The 16093-nt window shown below is 37.7% G+C and overlaps 1 protein-coding gene across 1 annotated transcript in view; it reads right to left on the reverse strand.

The window, feature by feature from the left end:
• Positions 1–16093, reverse strand: part of Stag1 (stromal antigen 1) — a 476250-nt gene that overhangs the window by 295096 nt on the left and 165061 nt on the right. The window contains exon 5 of the mRNA XM_004664349.2: positions 311–407. Within this exon, the coding sequence (XP_004664406.1) occupies positions 311–407 (97 nt within the window). The remainder of the gene's footprint in view (positions 1–310; positions 408–16093) is intronic.

A 16093-nucleotide genomic window follows, 5' to 3' on the forward strand; every position in this document is an offset into this window, starting at 1 on the left:
GTTAGCAACTAGCATAACTTCTTACATGAAGCTGGTGTGTAAACAAGTAAAAATTATAAAAGTATATGGGTTAAAAAGTCAGTTCTTAAAGCAAAACAACAAACAAACTTTCAAAAATATTGAAATGTGTTGCTTTACAAGGGTTTTTAAAAATGAACTGGAAAAGAAGCGAGGTAGTCTTAAATAACACCAATCATTTTGTCTGCCAAAAGTGATTCCCAAGTATAGAATATGACTACTGGCTGGTAAAGTGAGTCACACTATTAGACTGAAAGGCTCAATACACATCATTTATTTTACAATTCGGTACCTCGACATCCTGAACACTGGATAAAAAAGTTGATTAAATCCAGAAGTGCGATGTCCCTGTCTTGTTTATATGATTCAATCCAGTCATCCACCACGGACTGTGGAAAAAAAATATAAAAATAAAAATTTCAAAAAAATCCCAAATTATACAAAATAGATTTGTTTAAAGGCTTGTGTGTTTGTGCATTAGAAGAAAATTACTTACCTGAAAGTACTGCTTTGTGGTCAAATAAAAGTAGACGTCCCTAAGTTTTTTTAAAAGGCTAATAAAAATTCCATTACTAGGTCTCAAAGATTTGTTCACAACAGAGCATAATTCAAACCTGACCTTCCCAAAGTCATGAAAGTCAATAATTACTATGCAACTAGGGATAATAATATAAAATCTATGTTATAAAAATTAAACTTCATTCATACACATACAGAAGCTTTCTGAGTATCAGAAAACTTAAACTAATAGCACATACAAAGAGAATGCACACCATATACAATACAGCACAATGATTTCTTTTTGGGAATATAAGAATGGTTCAGTTTTTAGAAACCAAATAATTGAGCTTGGTATGGTAGCTAATGCCTATAACCATAGCACTCAGTAGGCTGAGCAAGGCAGATCATTTTGAGTTCAAGGTCAGCATGGGGCTACAGAGTTAATTCCGGGGTCACCCAGGGCTAGACTGAGACCCTGCTTCAAAATATAAGAAAGAAAACAAAAGAAAAAAAGAAAAGGAAAAGGAAAAGAAAGATAGTAAGTAATTGAATTAATCATTGAAGTATTACTATATTGCAAAAGTTCCTAAGAGCTTTGCAGATAATCTTAATAAATTCTAGAAAACCAGACTTAGATATGACCTACTTAAAGTAAATAAAGATTAAATCATATTTATTATTAAAATACTTGAAATTTCAACTGAAGAAGGAATATGACCAAGCATTCAATTCAGGTATTAAGTTTTTAGTTGACAGAGGTATAAGTATAATACACTAGTATGCACTAGATGAGGTTGAGAAGAAAACCAGTCTTCTAAAGTGAAACAGATTAGTAACAAAAATTTGACAAGATGGTTGACTAAAGCAAAAATGTACAGAATAATTTCATAATACTAGCAATAGTGAACTATTCAACAAAATTTAGATACAACTCAAGAAGAAAGAAACTACAATAAAGAAAATATTGGGCTGGAGAGATGGCTTAGCAGTTAAGCCTGTGAAGCCTAAGGACCCTGGTTCAAGGCTCGATTCCCCAGGACCCATGTTAGCCAGGCGCACACATCTGGAGTTCGTTTGCAGTGGCTAGAGGCCCTGTCACGCTCATTCTCTCTCTCTATCTGCCTCTCTCTCTCTGTAATTCTCAAATAAATAAATAAAAATGAACAAAAAAAATTAAAAAAGAAAATATTTAACCAACTAGGTCATTTTAAAGATCTAAAGATTTTAAAGATTTAGGGATACCTCAAAATTTATATTTTATCAACCTGGGAGGCAAATAAAATATTCTAGTTGGCATTCTAAATGTTAAGATTGCTTGGAATTTCCATTGGTGGGAGTGGTGGGATTTTAAAGAAAATATATTAAAATAAAATATTTTAGAATAAGTTATTTGTAGACCAAAGTACATTTTGTATATAGTAAAATGAATAATTTAAAATTATAGCTTGATAAGTTTTTACAAATACATCCCAATGTCTAATCATAGCCAGATAAAGACAAAACATTTCCAGAATGTAAATATGCTCTAATGGTTCCTTCTCATTCATAACTATTTCCAGTTCTAAGGGTATTATTCTGATATTATCATAATTAATTTGACATACTTTTGAATTTTTAAAAAATATTTTTAAAATTTATTTATTCGAGAGAGAAAGAGGCATATAGAGAGAAAGAGAGAATGGCATGCCAGGGCCTCTAGCCAATGCAAATGAATTCCAGAAGCATGTGCCTCCTTGTGCATCTGGCTTACTTGGGTCCTGGGGAATCAAACCCAAGTACTTAGGCTTTGCAGGCAAATACCTTAAACGCTAAGCCATTTCCCCAGACCCTGAACATTTTTTTTTAAATATATGTTAGAAATCTCTTCTGTTACACTACTGGTACTGTTTCATCATATGCATATATTTATTATTCACTACCTGTTTTACTGCTGATGGCTATGAATACTGTTTCTAGGTTAAGGGTATTACAAACAAAATTGCTACAAATATAACTATGCTTTTTATATGACATATTCTTTTTCTGCTTAGATATACAGAGTACACATATGTCAAGGGCTAGCTGATCGTGCATAAGAATTTATAAAAACAAGTGTAGCTGCATGTGGTGGAACATGCCTTTAATTACAGCACTTGGAAGTCTGAGGTAGGAGGACAGCTGTGAGTTCAAGGTCAGCCTGAGAGTACATAGTGAATTCCAAACAACATGGGCTATAGCCTACCTTGAAAAAACAAAAACAAGGGCAGTAAGTTTTGGTTCTATCAAAAATTTATGAGATACATAAAGTCTGACTTCCAGATGCTTCAGATATTAACAAAAGTAGGTATTTTTAATCCTTTCAATTTAACCTGTACAGTTGGGAATGCCTTTTTTTCCCCAATACCATTTCTTGAGGAGAACCATCTTCTCATCTTCCAAGTGAATAAAGAAGAGTTTCTGTACTTAATACTGTTCATACTTTGATACATCTGTGCCTCAGAGGTTTTGTTTTAAAAGCATGCATGAGAGATTTGAGTTTTATCCCCAGTACTCACATAAAAAAAGTCATGCATAGTGAGTGGCTCTCATTAGTGCTGGGGAGGCACAGACAGTTAGATCCCTGGACCTTGCTGGCCAGAAAGTCTAGCCTAATCTGTTATTGTTGTGGAACACTTCTTGAAGTGTGACATGGTCACTGCCTTCTTAAAGTGTCAACAGCACTAATTTCCCATGTAAGACTGAGACCCTTAACTTTCTGTCAAGGAACATGAAGGAGCTCACAAAACCATGCCCCTCACCAAGAATTTACGAACATTTAACAATTGCAAGGATAGAGGCACCCATGAAAACATGCTGCTCCCCAAATATTTATATACTTAAGTATGGCTAGGATAAAGGAGCTCATTAGGGCACACTCTGACTTACAGTGCTAACCATTACGAAGATAGGGGGTCTCATGAGACCATACCCCTCCTCAGAATTTAAAGGCAATTTTAAGTTGGTAGGAGCTCACAAGTTTTAACCCTCTCCCCAACAATATATAGACAGTCATAGATGTTTGGAGAGAGACATTTTCTTCAGTGACACAGCTGCCCTTAAGTAGCCTGAGCTCATGTCAGTAACACATCATTCATGCTTCTGTAAGTAACCCCAATTCAATTAACTGGTTCATCAAACTATAGTTATATAGATTTGTGTCTTTGTTTTCTGCACTGATGACCTATCTGAGGTTATTAGACATTTGTACATGTCTCCCCCACCCAAAAAAGGTCATCCTGTGGCCTCCACATATGTATGCTGTTTTGTGCCCCTTCCCCACATGTATACCACACATACATTTAAAAATATAAGTAAATAGAAGATTAGGGAAAGATTATGGTGGCAGTAGGTTGAAAAACCATTCTGTTGAAGGTTCAACTCTATTGAATATACAAGACCCCATGAGCACAGAATGATGAGAGCCAGCAATATACAATGCTTGTCACAAGTGACTTTTAAGACTCAGAACACAAGCAAAAAGTTGTGATCTAAGGAATAAGATGTGGAACAAAGGTGAGGAAGAAGCTATTGTTACATGGGTTAAACATTTGGGAAGTCATTCTGAACACGCTGACAGCAATTTTGTTTAATTCCCAAAATAATAGTACCAATTTATGCTTCTATCATTTTATATAATGTGTGTGTGTGTGTGTGTGTGTGTGTGTGTATTAGAGAAGGAGAAAGAATGGGCATGCCAGGGCCTCCAACCACTGAAAACAAATTCCAGAAATATGTACTCCATGGTGTATCTGGCTTACCTGAGTCCTGGGGAATAGAACCTAAATCTCACTGATTTGGACAGACTAGCTAATAAGCAAGCTTCAGGGGTCCTCTTGTCTGTGCCTCCCCAGTGCTGTGATTATATGTACAGGTCTTTATGCCCATATATGGGTGCTGGGGATCCAAACTCAAGTCAAGCACTTTACTGACTGAGTCATATCCCTACCCTTGCTGTGCTTTATTTATTTATGTACTTACTTATTTATAAGGGAGAAGCAGGGAAAGGGGTAGGGGGAAAAAGGAGGGGAGTGCATGCACACTCCAGAGCTTTCTTCCACTGCAAATGAACTTCAGACATATGCATCACCTTGTGCATCTGGCTTTATGTGGGCACTGGGAATTCAAACTGGACAGTCAGGTTTTGCAAGCAAGTACCTGAGCCCTCTCTTCAGCTCTTAAAGTTGCATACTTGGGTATATCTAAGGGACATTACTTGGGAAGATCAAATGAAGTTAAGAACTACATTAATTCAAAAGTAATCACACACAAAGGTCCCTGAGAAGTTAGACAAAATAAAAATCTGTTCTTTAAAACTTATTAATCTAGCTATCAAGAAATAACTTACATGTATAGTCTTTGGTTTTATTTCCACACTTCAAAACAAAGTAATTATTCTATGAAATGCATGTAAGATGACTGCAGTAGTATATGAGAAGAGTATCTTTTTGTTGTTGTTGTTTTGTTTTGTTTTTCGAGGTAGGGTCTCACTCTAGCCCAGGCTGACCTGAAGTTCACTCTGTAGTCTCAGGGTGGCCTCAAACTCACAATGATTCTCCTACCTCTGCCTCCCAAGTGCTGGGATTAAAGGCGTGAGCCACCACACCTGGCAAGTGTCTTTTTTTTTTTTTGAAGATTATTCTAGGAGTAAAAATATAGTCATGAAATGCAGTTTTGAGTTTCTTCACTGTGTAAACTTGAACTTTTTATACCCATATCTTAAAAAATGGTATAAATTAGTGGAACACAGAAAAAAGTCATATTTTTGATGAGTGAAATTTAGGGGCAAATGAATCTTAAATATATAAGATATCTAACTGAATTAACATTGAGACATGATAGTATGTAATTAAGACCCTCTTAAGAGAGTAAAAGATGACAAACAAAAATGCAGCAATGGTATAGAAAAAGTAAGGAAGGATTACATTAATTGCTCAGCCACAACTTTCTTTAAAATTTTTTAATATTTACTTATTTGAGAATGAGAAAGAGGGAGACAGAAAGAAAGAATGGATACAGCAGGGCCTCCAGCCTCTGCAAAAGAACTCTAGATGCATGTGCCACCTTGTATAACTGGCTTACGTAGGTCCTGAGGAATCGAACCTGGGTTGTTTGGCTTTGCAGGCCAGCACCTTAAACACTAAGCCATCCCTCCAGCCCACTGATCCACAACTTTCTATGCAGGTAACATATTGAGATCCACACTTCCATTGCCAGCAATCTATCCATCCATCAATACTCAGCTGCTCGCTACTTCTTCACCACACACTTAAAAGAGACTTCAGGTTATAAACACTATGGCTCCTTAACAGAAAAGGAACAATTATTATTGCTTCATACATCATGTACTTATTCTTCAGAAAACAAACAGATTTTAAACATTCTGCTCCCTTATACTGTACTAGAGCACCACCAACCATTAAAAAATTTCTTCTTTTAGGCAGAGTGAAATAACACATGTCTATAATTTTAGCACTGGGGAGGCTCAATGAAAATGAATGTGATTTCAAGGCCAATCTGGGCTAAATAGAAATTTCTAGGTCAGCCTGGTTGGCATTCATGTCTGCAAAAAATTTTTTTCTCTTGTATCAGAGTCTAAGAACTTCTCTTCAGTTTAAGAGCAATACCTGGTATGCATTTAAGTACTCACTAGAGTTCGTTATTATAAAATATAAGATTACTATTTTAAAAAGCAGCATCGACATGGTATACAAAAACATTTAAATATGAGTAAAATAAACTGTAATGAAAGTACAAAAATATAAATCATTCAAAAGCAACCATAAGAAATTTGTTGTAGCTCTATTCATATCTGATGAAGCAGGAATAAAGACAAAAATATTACCAAGCATAGAGAATTTATAGTAATAAAAGGGTAAAATGGATATATTTATCAGAAAATTCTAACACTGACAAATATACATAAACTAAGTAACAAACACTTCCTAACAAAAAGTAAACTACTAAAAAAATAGGCAAATGCACAATCATGGCTGTTATTTTTAACGGTGTTGCTCTTGGTAACTGGTAAATAAAACTGACAACAATTATTAATTACGTAGAGGATATGAATAATATTACCAATAAATATGCTTTGAGCAAGATATGTAAAACCAACAATTAGCCGGGCGTGGTGGCGCACACCTTTAATCCCAGCACTCGGGAGGCAGAGGTAGGAGGATCGCTGAGAGTTCGAGGCCACCCTGAGACTACATAGTGAATTCCAGGTCAGCCTGAGCCAGAGCGAGACCCTAACTCGAAAAAACAAACAAAAAAAAAAAACCCCAACAATTTAAAATTATATATATAGAATTCAAAAAGAAAACCATAAACCAACCCTCTAAGTTTGTAGGGAACGAAATAACAGATTGGTTTCTCTTAAGTTAGAAATCAGCAACAAAAATATGTATTCTAAGACATATGCTAATGTTCAGTAAGTAGAAAGTAATTTGAACTGAGGATAAAACACATACCAAAATTTACACAACCAGCTAAAGCCATCCATACAGTGAAGCCTCAGTTTACTTACAGTGAAACATCACTTTGCTTACCACTGTAAGCAAAATTTAGCTTTAAGTAATAACTTACATTTAATTAACAACTTAAATACATAAAGGTCTAAGTCAATTATCTTAAACTGAGTTAAGAAATCTATCAAAGATTTCCAGGTAAGATGGTTGCATAAAAGTCACATCAAACCAGCCTAGGGAGGGATTTAAGCAAAACCACAGCAAAACACACTTTTCTTCCAAAAAGTGAAGGTATGAAAGTTTTTATATGCCACAGTGGAGAAGCAGGAGGGACCAAGATCTACCAGGAAGGAGGAAAATGGCTAGAATCCTGCCAAGGCACTTGTGGTCCCAATCCACTTGGATCCACACCCACCCGGCCCAAGGTTGCTGGGCTGCAGGAGCAGAGACCAAACAAAGGGATTTTCCAACCTCATCAGCCTCCTTGCAAAGTCAAGAAACTTGAAGGGGAGACTGCAGAGACCAGCAGAAGGGGATACAGGTGGGAGCAGTTGAGCAGTTCCAGTACAAATCTTATAACTCCCATCCTCCAACTGTCAGAACCACAAACATCTGGAGAACGCATTTGGCCCCCAGCAGCAGGGCATCCAACATAGCTGATCAGAGCACCAGATTCACAGTACAACAAGAAGGGATCAAGATGGGCACTCAGCATTGGTGAGATTTGAAGCCACCTCAAAAGGTAACAAGGCCAACTGATCAAAAAGCAGGTACATAGGCCTGCACTGGAAGTGCTAATCTCTCTTAACATGTCAGGGCAAGTTATGGGTTACATATTCGTGGTTGGCTTTACCTTTCTCAATTAAGCTGTATAAGAGGGTTGACTATTGTTAACTTTGATGCTTTCAGATTCATATGGCCTTTGTCTTTTTCTTCTGTCATTATTGGGGGCAGGGTCTGATTCAGACCCAGGCTGACCAGGGGCCCATTTCAGAACAGAAATCTCAACCTCTCAACTGACAGGATTAAGGGTGTACAGCAACACACACACTTAGGGATGATGGCTTTACAAGGTTATATGTTTGTTTCAATCCCCACACATATAGACTCTGTGCTGGTTCTTACTGAATGCATATATTACTCAGCTGAATTTCATACTTTGCAAGTAAATTACTCCACTCAGCCCACTAGAATATTTGAATTGCAAGCAAACTCAACACCTAGGATTACTTCTGTGGTTAGACTGGCATACAAGAACTACACTTGGCACCTTAAACTCCTACTCTGACGGTACACAAAGTTAGATTTCAAAGTCTAAGAGCACCACAGATAATTAGAAAACCCAAACATCAAATCAACTCAGGATGAAAAAAATCGCTAAATTATAATACAAGAAACACAAAAATAACACACTCCCACCAAAAATTATAAATCCATCAGAATTGACCCCCCCAATGATATTGTTTTTAGATGAAATGGCTGACAAAGATTTCAAAAAAATAATTTTATCTATACTCAAATCAAAGAAGATATCAAAGGACTCAAGGAAGAAACAAGGAGAAAATAAACTCCTGAAGGAACTCCAAGAGAATGAAGGAAACCAACTTAATGAAATAAGGAGGTCATTATAAGACATGAGTAAGGAAATAGAAATACTGAAGAAAAACCAGGCAGAAATACTAGCACTGAAAAACACAGTCAAAAAATTAAAAACCTCTGTAAAGAAACTCTTCAGCTTCATATGACCCCAATGGTTGAGTGAGTGTTTAAGAACTTGAGCCACTGGGGTTTTGTTCAGGAAGTCTTTTTCCATTCCTATATCATGGAAAGTACTTCCTAAATTTTCTTCCAGTATTTTTCGAATTTCTGGTCTTATGTTGAGGTCTTTGATCCATTTGGATTTGAGTGTAGTACATGGTGAAATGTGTGGATCAAGTTTTAGTTTCCTGCATGTGGTTATCCAGTTTGTCCAGCACCATATAATAAGCAAAGCCAATAGAATACCCACAGAATGGGAGAAAATATTTGCAGGTTATCCAACTGATAGAGGCCTTATCTCTAGAATTTACAAAGAACTCAAAAGTCTAAACAATAAGAAGACAAATACCCCAATCACAAGATGGGGCAAAGAGTTGAACAGGCAATTCATAGAGGAAGAGATACAAATGGCAAACACACACTTAAGAAAATGTTCATCATCCCTAATTATCAGAGAAATGCAAATTAAAAAACTATGAGATTCCACCTTACCCCAATAAGGATAGCCAACACCAAAAAGTCAAATGAAAATAAATGCTGGTGAGGATGTGGAGAAGCAGGGACACTTATTCACTGTTGGTGGGAATGCAGGAAGGTACAACCACTTTGGAAAGCAATATGGAGACTCCTGCAAAAGCTGACTATAGAAATACCAACAGACCCAGTTATACCCTTACTGGGCATCTACCCTAAAACCTTCAAACCAAAGGCCAGAGAGATTTGCTCAACCATGTTTGTAGCAGCTCAATTCGTAATAGCTAAAAGCTGGAATCAACCCAGATGTCCATCATTAGAAGAATGGATAACAAAGATGTGGTATATCTACACAATGGAATTCTATACAGCAGTAAGGAAAAAACGACATAAAGATATTTGAGGAAAAATGGTTGAACCTGGAACAAATCATTCTCAGCGAACTTACCCAATCACAGAAAAAAAATCAATACATAGTCTCACTCATCTACAACACCTAACCTGAATCTACCAAAGATACCTTACATACCCAGCAAGCACCTCATGGACTAGACAATAGAATGGATGGGAGGGCGGGGAGGGCATCGAAGGGTGGAAAACAGTAATCTGGACCCAAATGGCAATGGTACCATAAAATTCTACTTCCTAAAAGACAGAACAAATGGCTGAACCTTCACTAGAGCCTTACAGGAAACACCTGAACCACAAGACACTGGAGAGGGTAGGATCAAGACTAACCTAAATTTCCTACATCTTCCCTCCCTCCCTCCCTTTCCCCCTCTCCCCTCTATCTCTCTCCTCTCTAACTCTTGTATATTAGTTATGTTCTTCCTCAATTTCTTAGTGGACACTGACCTGTAACCCCCACTTCCAGCTTGGGCCTACCATCCACAATGAGCTTTTGATCAGAGAAACCTACAAGGTTTCCCAAAACAATGACAGACTTCTGTCAGAGTACTTGATGACCCACCAAAGGCCAGTGGTAAGGCCCTATTGCTGAAGACTCCATACGCAGCTGACACGTAAAATGGAATGACATGGCTGGAAGCCAGGAGAGAGTCAGTCCCCAGACAGTCAGCGTGTCTAGTGCCAGAAGGCGCTACATAGGCGACTGGGGGAAATGACCAAGATCTGTCCAAGCAACTCATTGTTTAACCTAATTAGCAACAAATAACCTGAGGTGATGCCCACACAAGTGCAATAGTGGTACACAGCCATGGTGAGGAACCAATTGCTCTTGATTTGGCTAACTGATCCACTCAGTGGTACTAGACCCATAGTTGGAGCTGGGAAACAAGTCAGAACCATACCCAAACACAAGCCCACTCTACAATAGCAAGCTACCATCAATCATGGGGTATAAGAGGGCCTACACCTATCAAACTGTCTATCAAAAAAGTAAGTGTTATCTCAATTTTCCGGGTGCTAACTTACTCTCCATTGGAGAGTCTGCTTCTCTTTTTCAGATAGATGCAGATCCTAAGGAGAGAGCTGCCCCAACATATCTCAAAAGGGGCCCAACTGAAACTAAGGATAATTGGCGAAACAAGCAAGGGTGATGTTTTCCTGTGAACCAGATACCAGCACAAAGGGGAAGGAGACCAACGCAGAGAAAAATCAACTCCTACCAAATCAGAGAGCCAGAGCCTCAGAGGCCCCCAACACCTCAGCACTGAAGCAGACCAAAAATGAACCCAACGTGGCTCAAGGAAATTTTGCGGAAGAGGGGGCAGAAAGAATGTCAGAGTCACATGTTGGGTCATGATTTGCAGAGACATTTATCATACCAATAACTGGGGGCTAACTCCACAATGCATGACCCATTTACATCAACAAGGAGGGTCCAATAGGAGGGGGTAGATCACAGATGAGCCTAAACAATGGTACCAAACTGCCTGTATTTACTGAAAAGAAAACTAATAAATTAAATTAAAAATAAATAAATAAAAATAATAAAAATAAAAATAAAAACCTCTGTGGAAAGTCTCACCAGTAGGATGGATGAAGGACAGAACAGAATATCTAAACTAGAAGACCAGGTGGTAGATCTAATACAGTCCAACAAAGAGAAAGATAATCTAACAGGAAGGTATGGATAGGAATTTCAAAATATTCAGGACACTATAAGAAACTTTTAGAACCCCAAAAAGACAAAACCTGGAAAGAAACTCTCCTTGCCATATTATAATTAAACTACTGCAAACCAAAAAAAAAATATATGCAAGCAATTAGAGAGAAAAAGCAAGTCACCTATAAAGAAAGGCAAGCCCATCAGGATCACAGCAGATTAAACAAAACAAACATTAAAAGCCAGAAGGGCTTGGAATGATGTATTCCAAGTTTTGAAAGATAACAAGTGTAAACCAAGATTACTTTATCCTGCAAAGCTATCTATCAAAATTGAAGGAGAGGGGCTGGAGAGATGGCTTAGTGGTTAAGTGCTTGACTGTGAAGCCTAAGGACCCTGGTTCGAGGCTTGATTCCCTAGGACCTATGTTAGCCAGATGCAGAAGGTGGTGCATGTGTCTGGAGTTCCTTTGAAGTGGCTGGAGGCCCTGGCACATCCATTCTCTCTTTCTCTCTCTCTGCCTCTTTCTCTGTCTGTCACAAATAAATAAATAAAAATAAACAATTTTTTTAAAAAATTGAAGGAAAAATAGACATTTCACAACAAAAATAGGCTAAAGGAATTTATGACCATACTCAAGTAACAGTTAAAACAAGACAGTAAAGGAAAACCAGAAGCACTATAAAAAAAGAAGAATGGCAAGAATAAACACATACCTTTCAATATTCACTCTTAATATCTTAATATAATTGTCCTCCATGTCCCAAACAAAAGATACAGGCTTGCAGACTGGACTGAAAGGCAGGATCCTGCTGTTTGTTGCTTCTAGGAAACTCATATCTCAATAAAAAATAGGCACTGTCTCAGGGTGAAAGGATGGAAAATGGTATACAAGCAAATGGGTGTAGGAAAACAAGCAGAGGTTGCTATCCTAGTATCTGACAAGATAGACTTCAAACCAACATTAGTGAGAAAAGATAAAAAGTCACATTATACTGGTTAAAGGAAGACTCCAACTGGAGTACATTACAATCCTAAACATATATGCACCTAACATGGGGGCTCCCTATTTCACAATACACACACTGTTAGACTTAAGGTCACAGGTAACACAAAACACAATTATAGTAGCTGACTTCAATACACTATTCTCATCTATTAACAGGTCATCCTAGCAAAAAATTAACAGAGACATCTGGATTAAATGATGTCATGAACAAATGGACCTAACAGGTATCAACAGAACATTCCATCCAAACAATGCAGAATATGCATTTTTCCCAGCAGCACATGGAACATTCTCCAAAATATGTTAGGACACACAAAAATATTTTAACAGATACAGGAAAACTGAAATAATCTCTTGTACTCTATATGACCAAAATGGGATCAAAATAAATTAGCAACAAGAAAAATCACAAAACATATTAAAATTCATGGAGACTAAAAGATTACACTCTTGAATAATCAATGGGTCATTGAGGAAATCAATAAATTCATAGAATCAAATGATGAAGAGAATACAACATACCAAAACATTTAGTATATTTCACAAGTAAACAATTTAATGCTTCACCAGAAGGCCTTAGAAAAAGAACAAGGTAAACCAAAACTCAGTACATGGGAAGAAATTAATGAAACAGAAACCAAAAAAGCAATCCAAAAAAGATACAATGAAACAAAGAGTTGGTTCTTTAAAAGGATAAACAAGATTGATAAACCCTTAGCAAATCTGACCAGAAGAAAAGAAGGAGACAAAAAATAATAAAATTAGAAAAGAAAAAAGGCACCATTACAATAGATACCAAAGAAATTCAGAAAATCAGAACATATTTTAAGGATATATACTCCTGTAAATTTGAAAATCTGAAAGAAATGGATGCTTTCCTCAATTCATATGACCTACCAAAATTAAATCAAGATGAGATTATCCATATGAATAGACCTATAACATGTATAGAGATCCAAGGAGTTATAAGTCTCCCAACTAAAAAAATGTGCAGGCACAGATGGATTCACTGGTGAATCTTACCAGACCTTCATGGAAGAATTAATAGCAATGTTCCTCAAACTTTTCCATAAAATAGAAAAGGAAAGAATCCTACCAAACTCCTTCTACAATATCCCTCATGAACATAGATGCAAAAATCCAGAACACTATATAAATGGATGATTATATACATAAAAGACCCTAAAGACTCTATCAGAAAACTGTTATACCTCATAAACCTCATACGTTTAGCAATGTAGCAGGATACAAAACTAACATACAGTAATCAGTAGCTTTCTTATATACTAACAACAAACATACGGAGGATGAAATCAAGGAAACTCTCCCATTCACAACTGCCTCAAAAAAAAGAAAAAGTACCTTGGAAGAAACCTAACCAAGGAGGTGAAAGATCTCTACTTTAAAACATTCGAGCGAGAAATTTCAGAAGACACACAGAATCGGAAAGACATCCCATGTTCTTGAATTGGAAGAATCAATATTGTTAAAATGTCAATTTTACCAAAACTAATCTACATATTTAAAGCAATCCCCATTAAAATGCAAATGGAATTCTTCATGGAAGTAGAAAAAAAGAATCCTAAAATTCATTTGGAAGCACAAAAAACCTTGAATATCCAAGACAATTATATACAACAAAAATAAGACTGGTGGTATCACCATACCCAATTTTAAGCTATATTACAAAGACATACTAAAAAAAAAAAAACAAAAACCCACCTGTGCTGGCACAAAGACAGACACATAGATCAGTGGAACACAACAGAAGAACCAGATATTAATACAGGCAGCTGATTTTTGACAAAAATATTCACTGGAGATAAGACAGCCTCTTCAAAAAGTAGTGCTGGGAAAAGTGGCTATCTATATGTAGAAGGATGAAAATAGATCCTTGTCTTTCTCCATGCATAATAATCAAGTCTAAATAGATCCAAGACCTTAACATCAGACCTGAAACTCTGAAACTACTAGTGGAAAAAGGAGGATAAACCCTTCAACATATTGGCACAAGCAATGACTTTCTTTATATAACCCCAATTGCTCAGAAAATAAAACAGCTCTTCAACCACTGGAATCTCATGAAACTACAAAGCTTTTGTACAGCAAAAGACACTGTGACTAGAGCAAAGAGACAACCTACACAATGGGAGAAAATCTTTGTTAGCTACATATCTGACAGAGGATTAATATCCAGAACACACAAAGAACTCAAAAAAACAAAAGAATACAAGAGCAAGCACCTCAATTAAAAAATGGGCTATGGGGACTGGAGAGATGGCTTAGCGGTTAAGTGCTTGCCCTATGGAGCCTAAAGGACACCCCCGTTTGAGGCTCAATTCCCCAGGACCCACGTTAGCCAGATGCACAAGGGGGCGCATGCATCTGGAGTTCGTTGGCAGTGGCTGGAGGTCCTGGCTTGCCCATTCTTTATCTCTCTATCTGCCTCTTTCTCTCTGTTACTCTTTTTTTTGGGGGGGGGGTTGAGGTAGGGTCTCACTCTAGGCCAGGCTGACCTGGAATTCACTATGGAGTCTCAGGGTGGCCTTGAACTCACAGTGATCCTCCTACCTCTGCCTCCTGAGTGCTGGGATTAAAGGTGTGCGCTGCCACGCCCGGCTCTGTTACCCCTAAATACATAAAATAAACAAAAGGGGGGGGCATGGGACTAAATAGAGAATTCTCCAAAGAAATACAGATGGTATATAAACATCTAAAAAAGTGTTCTACATCTTTAGCCATCAGGGAAATGCAAATTAAAACTTCTTTGAGATTCCATCTTACTCCTGTCAGAATGGCTACCATCAAGAAAACAAATGACAATAAATGTTAGCAAGGATGGGGAAAAACGGGAACCCTTCTCCACTGCTGGTGGGAATGTAGTCTGGTACAGCCAATGCGGAAATCAGTGTAGAGGTACTTGAGACAGCTAAAAATAATTTACCATATATCCAGCTACAGCACGGCTAGGGATATATCCTAATGACTCTTCACACTACCTTGCAGATCCAAAACCATGTTTACTGCTGCTCTATTCACAATACCTAGGAAATGGAACCAGCCTAGATGTACATCAAGAGATGGATGGATAATAAAGATATGGTACATGTACACAATGGAGTACTGTAAAGAAAAATGCCATTATGAAATTTACAGGGAAATAGATGGCTCTGGAAAGGATTATACTAAGTGAGGTAGCCAGGCCCAGAAAGCCAAACATTGCATGTTCTCTCTTATATGTGGATCCTAGCTACAAATGTTTACAATTGTGTGTGAGCTGGAACCAAAAATCAGAAGAAGCCAGTAAGCTAGAAAAAGGCTATAAGGGAGGGAGGAGAGGGAAGGACTTAAGGGGATGGTATTGTATATATGTAAGTAGAAGAACAGATCACAGGAAGTGGAATGGCCTAGGCGAGGCCAGGGAAAGAGACTGAGTAAAAGAAAAGTGGGGGGAGGGGTTTGGAGGCTGGCTTAGTGGTTAAAGGCATTAGCCTGAAAAGCCAAAGGACCTTGTTTCAATTCCCCAGAATCTATGTAAGCCAGATGCATGCACAAGGGGGTATGCATCTTGCCTGGAGGCCTTGGCTCACCCATTCTCTCTCTTTAAAGTTTAGGCGGCAAGGTCACTGAGAAATCAAGCTGGGGCTGAGTTCCCTGTAGACCACCCAACTGAAAGGTGGAAAAAGCTACACGGCATGCAGCCCTATGGGTGACAGAAGTCATCAGCAAACAGTGAAAACAGTGGACACTGAAAGCCTCAAGTTTGGCCAGAGACAGGCC

The sequence above is a fragment of the Jaculus jaculus genome, chromosome 17 (genome assembly GCF_020740685.1).
Source record: "Jaculus jaculus isolate mJacJac1 chromosome 17, mJacJac1.mat.Y.cur, whole genome shotgun sequence".
Classification (NCBI taxonomy): Eukaryota; Metazoa; Chordata; class Mammalia; order Rodentia; family Dipodidae; genus Jaculus; species Jaculus jaculus.